A 10,396-nucleotide genomic window follows, 5' to 3' on the forward strand; every position below is an offset into this window, starting at 1 on the left:
AAAACGAGATCTGTGCCATGCACAGTAATGGGCATGCAGTAGTCCTGTGTCAGTATTTATTAATTATTGAATAATCATTATCATAGTCTCAGAGTTTGCTGAAAGTCCGTAGCATTGCAAGCTTACCCCTTGTAAAAACTATTTCCATTATAGCAAGGAGTGCATCTGATCCTTCATCAGTTCTTTCTCACCCATTTAGTAAAATCTTTCTTGAGCCAGCTATTTTTCAAGTACTAGAAAAGATACACTAACTTTAATTTGAGAACATTTTCTCCTGCAAGCATTTGCTGGGTCAGCCCCTAAAGACTTAGGCAGCTGCTCTGCCTAAATCAATAGTTCTCAATTCTGCCTTTATTTCGAATTACCTGGGAGTTTAAGAAAAATACCTGTGGCTTCCTATCTCCTCTCCTACCTGTTCCTTCCCACATCAGGGTTTTTGATTCAGGTGGTCAGGAATGGAGCCCAGGTTCCCAAAGTATTTTGAATATTCCCAGGTGACCCTAATGTTCTGCTGGGATTCAAAATTACTGGTATAGATGGACTCTTAACCAAGTAGTAATCATGCTAGCATGGATCCCATGAATGTGTGTGCTTATGGAAGGTACTTTTAAATGTGGAGGAAAAGATCAGGTAAAAGCCCTGTCTGTCATGTGGGGTGCTCACAGCAGAACCCTGATGGACAGTGACTCCCCTGGACAGTGACGTCAGTGCCCTTACAGACAAACCACAACCTCCATGTCATCCTTCTGACTTAGCCACCTGCGGCCACCACAGGTCACAGGGGACATATGGTGTAGGAAGGTAGATGGTGTTAGACAAAGAGTCGTTTGCTTCTCTTTCCCAGGACAGCCCCACTACAATGTCGTCATGTTTGATGTCGACAGTAAGGACCCAACACTGGGAATGAGTTGTCCACCACCAGCTTTTGTGGACCAGCCTTTCCTGCAGAAGGTCAAAAGCATCTTGACTCCTGAAGGTAGGAGGTACAAAAGGTTGGGCAGGGAGGAGGGATGGGTCCTTTAAAAATTGTTTTCTTTTTAATGAAAAATGGGCCTGTCATAAGTGTGTAGCTCGATGAACTTCCCTGAATTGAACACACCCGTTTACTCTCATCAAACACAGAACACTTGTAGCCCCCCAGAAAGTCCACCTCTTACTTCCTTCCAGTAACTCCTCCTCCTGTCAAGGATAACCCATATCCTAACTTCAGTCAGTATAGCTTAGTTTTGCCCATTTTTGTTCTTCGTATACGTGGAATCTTATGGAACATATTATTTGTTTTCTTTTACCAAACATGATCTTTGTGAAATTTATCCATAGTGTTGTATTTACATTGTTATTTATATTGTTGTGTAGTATCATTGTGTGTCTATAATGCATTCGTTTCTCTCTTCTGCTGTTGGTGTTGGGTCATTTCCTACTTGGGGCTTTTATAAGCAGTACTGACATCAACATTCTAGTAGATGGCTTTTGGTGAAATATATTTGCAGTCTGTCGGGCATATAGATGGGGTTGTAATTGCTGGATCATAGTTTACTTGTAAGCTGGGGTTTCCTAGATGTTACCAAACAGTTTTACAATGTGTAGTAATTTACATTTCCCCCAACTTGGTCATGTTAGCTACCATTTGATTTCTTTCCATGTGGGCTGCCCTAAGTGTTAATGCTGTTTCATCTTCATAGCAGCCCATTTTCAGATAAGGAAACTGACGTAAGGAAACTTTGCCAAGGTGACACAAGGTAACAAGCTGGGGCTCCAACTGATGTCCTTGTGACTTGGAAGCTAGAGCTCTTAGTCCTTATGTAGACAGCCTCCCAGATGTTTTGATTTGGTGTCAGGTACTTGGGTGAACAGAGTTTTTGGGAACCTTCATTGTCATAGGTCAAGGTAACCTTGGCCCTTTTCCTGGCAGATAAATACTCCGTAATGTATAAGTCAAGAATGTAACACCCCTGTGGAGTTGGTACATTTTTTTCTTGGGGTATTAATTACTTCTTTCTCAAAGCATTTCTTTGGGAAACTGAGGTATGGAGAATGGTAAAGTAAATTGTTAGCAGCACAGAAGAGCAAGAAATTAGCTTTAAGTTTTCTCATAGTTCACATATTCCTGCCTTCATATGCATTGTGCTCTCTGCAAACTCACCGCAGCTGTGTTTTCTTAGGCTACCAGCTTCCCTGTAGCAGGAATCGGTCTATTCCTCAGAGCTGAACCTTGTCTCCAACATGTCCCCTGATCTGTGAGACATGACTCTTTCCTTCCCACCCTGTAGGTGTCTTTATCCTCAACCTTGTGTGCCGGGACTTGGGGCTGAAGGACTCAGTGCTGACTGGGCTCAAAGCGGTCTTCCCTCTCCTGTATGTCCGGCGAATTGAGGGTGAAGTAAATGAGATCCTGTTCTGTCAGCTGCACCCGGAGCAGAAACTTGCCACGCCAGAGCTCTTGGAAATGGCCCAGGCCTTGGAGCAGACCCTGAGGAAGCCTGGGAAGGGTTGGGATGACACATATATACTGTCAGATATGCTCAAGACTGTGAAGATTGTGTGACTGCTGGGCTGGGAATCTGCACTGCTTCCTGCCACACTGACCTTGGGCTCCTAGCCTTCCAGAGATTGAAGAATTATAATGCACAATATTTTTTAAGCCTCATATTTTTCTTGGTTTCATACTCAGCTGCATGTGACCTCCAGCTTAGTGAGGTTGCCTGAAGATCTGGGGAAATAAAAAATGTCCTCCCATCCTGTCCTCTTTAGTACCACTTGGGTTGATTCTCTGTGCTTCTTATGCTGTGTCCTTGAATAGGATTCCCTGCTGGAGCCCCTGACAGATGCTGATGCCTTAAAGACTATACACCAAGCTCCTTAGGATGGAAGACAATCAAATTTGATTGCTGGTTTGCTTTCACTTTATCTTCCTATTGGTTCTGTAGGAATGATCTCAAGTGAGGTAGCATAGCATTCTGTGCCAAAAGACTGAAAAGAGAGTAGGATATCCATAGATGTGAGACAGATTTGAGAGAACATCTAATCCACTCTGTCTCCCTCCAGATGGAACTGCTGTTGACATGATCCGAAGTTTTAAGAACCTGCTAACCCACTTTAACAACTTTCCTCAGCTACTCAAACCTTGTAGTCTAAGCTCTTTGTTCTGGTCTCTGTGGAAGGGATGGGTGTAAGTGGCCCGATAACTGCGTGTTAGAGACAGCCAACTAACGTCTCCAGTATCGGTTTACTCTCCTTCATTGACTGACAGCTATGTGTGGGAACCATCGTAAAGACTATGGTGGATGTAAAGATGGTTAAGAATGGCCAGAAAACATGGATTAGTAATAAAAATGAACATGTTCCAGTAACTTTAAGTGATTCACATACACTATCTCATTTAATGAAATAAAGGAACGTTAAACCAAAACTACATCTAACCTCAAATCTCAGTTGAGCCAGCAGCATCAATCCTGTCTGTTTATTCAAACTGTAAAACCAGCAGTTCAGAGATTGGCTTGAATTTCATCTCTCCTAATTATGCCAAAGCTGACTTAATGAGCAACGCCATGGAAAATAAACAAGTTGTCACCGTCCACCACCCCAGCTTACTTTACAGGCCCTTTCAAATGGACTCTAACTTCTTGAGGCGAAGCATATTTCAAAGGTAGGGTGTCATCCTTACAAAATTGTGTCAGCCCATTGAGGAGAAAGGATATAAGGACAGAGTAGGGTTTTTGGATTTTATCCATTACAAAGACTTGGTGTGTTCCTTAAGGGAGGATCTTCCCCTGGAGCCATGTAAAGGGAAGGCTATGTCTTGTCATGCCCCTGTACCTCAAAGGGCCTCAGTTTGGGAATCCTCAATTGTCTTCTAATCTGTAAGCTCATGGAGTGTTAGGACAGGTGATAGAGGACCAGGGTCTGAGTCAGAAGATCTACTCTGACTGCCCTTCTGTCCTCTCACTCTCTCAAGCTGCTGACTTTGGAATAGCACATTTGGGTGGCACAGCCAAGCTAGGGATTTACCAGAATGAAGATGAAGTCTCAACTATATCTTAGGAGAGTTGTCCAGGGAATTAGGCTTATTGGAAAGAAGCCTTTGGAAGTGGGAAGAGGCCGGCAGGGGTAATGATAGTTGTCTTCAAAATTTTGGAAGTCTGGGTATGAAAGAAGAGAGAAGTTGATTATGTGTGTCTCCAAAGACTGAAGGAAGACCAGTGGACAGAAATTACAGTTGGGCAGCTTTCCGCCTCATTTCCTACAAAGAGATTTGTACCAGTGGAGGCCACTTTGCTGACTGGAACACATGGTGACTCAGGCCATTTACTCAGATGCTGGTCTTCACTTGCCTTGGTGCGCTCCCTCAGTTGTGAGGAAAGGGTTTTCTGTGTTCAGGCCATGCCCTTGGCCTGTATCCCATCTTTCCCAGTGGAGAACTATTTCCTCTTTTGGGGGTTGGGGGTGGGGATGAGTTTCCATTTTTTTATTTCTTTTTTATTGAGATATAATTGACATAAAACATTTAGTTTCAGGAGTACAACATAATGATTCGTTATTTGTATGTATTATGAAAAGATCACCACAATAAGTCTAGTTAACATCTAAGAGCTCTTCACTTTTGTATTGATGACACACAAATGGGTCTTTATGAGAATTTTGCCTAACTTTAGGCATAGGAATTCTGAAGGAGGGGGAATCCTGTGAACTCAAATACCTTCCAGACTAGGCAAGTAACAGAAATGTGTGAAGTGAGCAGGCATGAAACAAAAAGGCTAGGATGAAGCCTGCAGCAAACCAGAGAATAAGGTCTCCATCAGAAGGCAGCAGCCGAGAGCTGTCCTGCAGGAGTGCTGTCCCAGCAAAGCTAGATCTTTGAAGAAAAGCCAGAAATCCTGAATGTTTGTGTGTGTGACTAAAAATATTGGCCAGTCAAAAAGTATCTTCAAGGGATGCGTGGGTGGCTCAGTCAGTTAATGTATGCCTTCTGCTCAGGTCATGATCCCAGGGTTCTGGAATCGAGTCCCATATCCGGTTCCTTGCTCAGCAGGGAGCCTGCTTCTCCCTCTGCCTGCAGTTCCCCCTGCTTATGTGCTCTCTCTGACAAATAAATAAAATCTTAAAAAAGTATCTTCAAGCCATAATCAACCTGTGGGCAGGTAATTTGCATCTTCCACCATGGGGGGAAAGCTACAGAGCACTTGAGAATCTGGCATACACCCAGGCTCTGAGTGAACATAAAACAAGGAGGAAGCTGTTAGCTACCAGTCCCCAAAGTCTGCTAAAGTCCCATCTTGTGAAATGACTTACATTTTCTGCAATGGCTACTCCTTTGTGGAGGTAGTCCCACCATCCTTGGGATAGTGTACAGTTTAACTTCCCAGGACTCTCAGAGGCTGAGGGATAATAAATCACATGACAACCCCCTCCTCCTACTGCAAGACAAGTTCTGCAACGATGTAAAATTGGCGAGGCTGGCTATTGCCCCTTTCTCCACCCTCCCCCAACACTCCAGTTTTTCAGTGTGCCTCCAATCTTCCATCATGGCTCAGCTTGCTAACTGAGCCATTTCTTGAGTTCATCTTATGGGTAGACCAGTAGTTCTCAGCTTCACATTGGAGTCATCTGATACGGTAATAATGGTCTGACATGTCCTAATCTTGGTAACCTGTGAATATGTTACATTACATGGCAAAGGGGAATTAATGTAGCAGATGGATTTGTTATTGTAAATCAGCTGACTTTAAGACAGATTATTCTTGATAATCTGGGTGGACCCAACACAATCACAAGGGTCTTGAAATGTGGGAGGGGGGGCAGAAAAGTAAATGTCCGAGTGATCCAATATGAGCAAGATTTGACTGATGGTTGCTGGCTTTGAAGATTTAAGGAGCTCTTCACTTCGACTCAGGTCATGATCCTGGAGTCCTGGGATCGAGTCCCACATCAGGCTACCTGCTTGGCGGGGAGTCTGCTTCTCCCTCTGACCCTCCCCCCTCTCATGTGCTCTCTCTCTCTCAAATAAATAAAATCTTAAAAAAAATAAAGAACTCTTCAGCCTCTAGAACCTGGAAAAGGTGAGAGAACTGATTCTCCTAGCCTAGAGTCTCCAATAAGGAATGCAAATCTGCCAACATCTTGATTTTAGCCCACTGAGACCTCTTTCGGACTTCTGCGCTATAGACATAAAAGATAATAAATGTGTTTTGTTTTAAGCCACGAAGTCCATGGTAAATCCTTATAGCAGTAATAGAAAACTAATATACCTGGGGAACTTTTTTGTGTGTGATAAGAACTTTTAAGATCTACTCTTAATAACTTTCAAATATGCAATATAGTATTTTTTTTTAAAGATTTTTTATTTATTTTGACAGAGACAGCGAGACAGGGAACACAAGCAGAGGGAGTGGGAGAGGGAGAAGCAGGCTTCCCACTGAGCAGGGAGCCCGACGCGGGGCTTGATCCCAGGACCCTGGGATCATGACCTGAGCTGAAGGCAGACACCCGACAACTGAGCCACCCAGGCGCCCCTGCAATATAGTATTATGTCCCCATGACTTATTTTATACCTTTTTTGTACCTTTTGACCTCCTTCACTCATTGCACCCACCTTCCCCCCCACCCCACCTGCACCTCTGGCAACCCTCAATCTGTTCTATCTGTGAGCTTGGTTTTGGGGTCTTTGTTGTTTTTTTAAGGTTCTACATGTAAGTAAGAGCATATGATAATTGTCTTTGTCTCTTGGACTTATTTCACTTAGCCTAATGGCCTCAAAGTCCTCCATGTTGTCTCAAATGGCAAGATTTCATTTTTTTTTATGGCAGAATAATATTCCATTATATATATGTACCACATCTTCTTTATCCATTCATCCAATGATAGACACTTAGGTTGTTTTTATATCTTGGATATTATAAATAATGCTGCAGTAAACATGGGGGGACACATATATCTTTTCGAGTTACTATTTTAATTTTCTTCAGATTAATACCCAGAAGTGGAATTGCTAGATTGTAAGGTAGCTCTATTTTTAATTTTTTGAGGAACCGCCGTACTGTTTTCCATGGTGGCTGCATCATTTTACATCCCCACCAACAGTGTACTACCTGGGAAACTAAAAAAATACTTAGGTTTGGGTACCACCCCTAGAGATTCTTCATTTAATTGGTCTGGGAGGCAGCCTATGCATCAGACTTATCAAAAGCTTTCTAGGTGATAATGTGCAGCCAAAGTTGAGGACTATGTGGTAAAGGGTATGTGAGTGGTTGTGTTATTAGGCTATGCTATTCCCATTACTGGCTTAGCTCTGAGATGCAAGCAGCAACAGTCACTTGATGGAATATGCTCTCCTCCCACTTTGTCTAGGAAAAACACACTGTGTTTGCCTTTACTCAGACTCACAACACTCTTACACTGGATGTGTAGGGTTTTTTTCTCCATACCAAGCAATGCTCCAACTTGTCAACACCAACAAGGTGTCATACAGTTCCAGTCAAATCAGACACTTCTGCCTGAGGTTAGTGCGGACCTGGAGTCTCCTCACCCCGCTTCATATGAGTCTCAAAATCACGAGCCCAGGTTGTCACTTGTGCTTCTCAGCAATTAACTGTAAGTCACAGGTTCCCATGGCCCCTACTCAGCTTTGATAATTTGCTAAAGCAGCTCACAGAACTCAGGACAGCTGTTAACTTAGATTACCAGTTTATTATAAAAGGATATAATTCAGGAACAAGCAGATGGAAGAGATGCACAAGGCGAGGTGTCTGGGAAGGGGTGTGGAGCTTCCATGCCCTCTGGGCATGCCACCCTCCTTGCACCTTCGCGTGTTCACCCACCTGAAAACTCTTCAGAACCTGTACTCTTGGATTTTTATGGAGGCTTCATCATGTAGGTATGACAGATTGTTAACTCAATTTCCAGCCCCTCTCCCTTCCCCAGAGAATGAGAAGGGAGCTGAAAATTCCAAGTTTCGTCTTGAACCATGGCTTCATCTTTCTGGTGACCAGTTCCCATCCAAGAACTTACCAAGAGTCACCTCATTAGAACAAAAGATGCTTCTATCACCTAGGAAATTACAGGAATTTCCAGAGCTCTGTGTCAGGAACTGGGGTCAAAAACCAATTGGGGGACTCCTGGGTGGCTCAGTCAGTTAAGTCTCTGCCTTTGGGTCAGGTCATGATCCCAGGGTCCTGGGATCAAGTCCCACATCGGGCTTCTTGCTCAGCAGGGAGCCTGCTTCTTCCTCTCCCTCTCCCTCTCCCTCTGCTCTCTTGCTCTCTCAAATGAATAAAAAATCTTAAAAAAAAAGAAACCAGTTGGTATTTTGTATTATTTCATACATCTATACACCTGTGCACACTTCACCTCTTTGCCCTTTGAGTGGATGACGGTACGGCAAGATCAGCTTGCTGCATAGGGTGATTTTGTCCATGGAGCACCGCAGCCTACTCCCCACTGTGACTGGGCCCTGAGTGTACTTCCTGAGGGCTAAAGAAAGCCCAAAGACTTCATTAAACCATAGGTAATCCAGTTTTTCTCTTGTGATTTGTCTTGCCATTTGGTTTCTACAAATATGTCAAGTAATGGTTGATAAGAAGTAGAATTCTTTTTTTTTTTTTTTTTAAGATTTTATTTGAGAGAGAGAGCACCAGAGGGTGTGGGGAGGGGCAGAGGGAGAGGGACAAGCAGACTCCCTGCTGAGCTGGGAGCCAGACATGGGGCTTGATCCCAGGACCCCGGGATCATGACCTGAGCCAAAGTCAGATGCTTAATGGACCGAGCCACCCAGGGGCCCCAAGAAGTAGAATTCTTAAGTTGAGTTTTCCTTATATTCAATAGGCTTTTATTTATTTGTTTATTTTTGGAGATGCTGTTCTGTGCTAGACTCCATGCTTGTGCTGAGGATAGAAAGGAAAGAGATACAGTTCTTGATGTTACAGAGCTCACTGACTAGCTTGGGAGATAAGTTGCAACACATGGATGAGTTCTGGAACCACATGTGCATAAAGTGTGAGGAATGCACAGAAGATGGTCAGGTGTTCGCTGGGAGTCTTGGATCCTTATTAGACAGGTAAGGGTCTGGTCTCAGTAAAAATCCCCCTCAAGTTTAGATTGAAGGTGGGACCCACTGTTTTGTTTTCCTAGCTCAGGTCTGAGCTGGTTCCCATGCTTCCCAGTAGATGGCACTAAAGATCACACTGGAGTTTGGGGTGTCTACAAAATTCCCCTTGGGAGAACAGAATTCTTTCAAGGAGCTGTTTCACATGAATCATATTTCCTGCTTTTTTTCTCTCATGCCTGGGCCCAGACTCCTACTTTGCCTTTTTTTCTCTCTCTTCACTCAATACCTTATCCACTCTGCTCTTCCACTATCACCCTTTCTGCCTTCCCATACATATGGAGAGATGATTCTCTCCAGTCAAGGAGATCCGCCATGGTGGAACACTGCACAGAGGCAGAGGTCCCTTTGCCTCCCATCCCTGACTTGAGAAGCAATGGTGGAAACAGAGCAATGGGATGATGCTAATAGAATGTAAAGGAACATAAATCTAGGAAGCATATAAGAAATAAAAATATACCTGAGCTTGCATACCAAGTTTTCTGCCAGGATGTAAGTAATTTCTATCATAGTAGTAAAATAGTACATGTGGGAAAGGTTGGGAAAAATATACTTTGATTGAAATAATGGATTTGGATTTTTTTAAATGCCAACCCACCTGTAGTGGTTTGACTAGTGGCCTCAAAAAAGTAATGTCAAATCTTAACACCTGGATCCTATAAATGGGACCTTCATTTGGAAAAAAGGGTCTTTGAAAGTGTAATTAAGGATCTTGAAATGAAATCATCCTGGATTTTAAATCCAAAGACAAGATCTTAGAATAAAAGGGAAGACAGAGACAGGTGAGACACACAGGGGAAAAGACCATTGAACACAGAGGCAGATGGGAGAGATGCATCCACAAACTGAGAATAGTTAACAGCCACCAGAAGCAAGGAAAGCGGCTTGGAATGATTCTCCCTCAGAGCCAGAAGCAACCAGTCATGACAACACCTTGACTGAGCATTTCTGACCACAATTGTAGGAGAGTAAATTTCTGTTGTTTTAAGCCATCTGATTTGTGATAGTTTATTTCAGCAGCCTCAGGAGATGAATACGCTGCCTAAAAGGGTTTTGTCTGCGCTGTTGTACAGAGCCTGAGATTGTATGGCCTCTGGGCCACATGCTACTTACAGAGGTCTTCAGCCTTCGTAGGACATTATTTGTAAAATCTGGGTTTCTAGCTGCTTTTGAAAACTTGGAAGCTCTGGCAATGCTGGGCTCATGTTCACACTTGGTTAGAACTGGTAAGCGTCTGTCTCTTTTTGATCAGTCATGTTTGCTACAGTCCCCAGTGTTCCCTTTCTGCCTCTTTCATGC

General features: G+C 43.4%; 1 protein-coding gene across 1 annotated transcript; it reads left to right on the forward strand.

The window, feature by feature from the left end:
• Window positions 1-118: 118 nt before the first annotated feature.
• Window positions 119-2,743, forward strand: METTL13 (methyltransferase 13, eEF1A N-terminus and K55). Its single transcript, XM_081824614.1, has 2 exons — window positions 119-976; window positions 2,271-2,743. Exons 1-2 carry the CDS (start codon window positions 868-870, stop codon window positions 2,543-2,545), a joined length of 384 nt encoding a protein of 127 aa, XP_081680740.1. The 5' UTR covers window positions 119-867; the 3' UTR covers window positions 2,546-2,743.
• Window positions 2,744-10,396: the final 7,653 nt, after the last annotated feature.

This window comes from Leptonychotes weddellii, chromosome 6 (assembly GCF_054177405.1).
Source record: "Leptonychotes weddellii isolate Sample4059 chromosome 6, ASM5417740v2, whole genome shotgun sequence".
In the NCBI taxonomy this organism is placed as follows: Eukaryota; Metazoa; Chordata; class Mammalia; order Carnivora; family Phocidae; genus Leptonychotes; species Leptonychotes weddellii.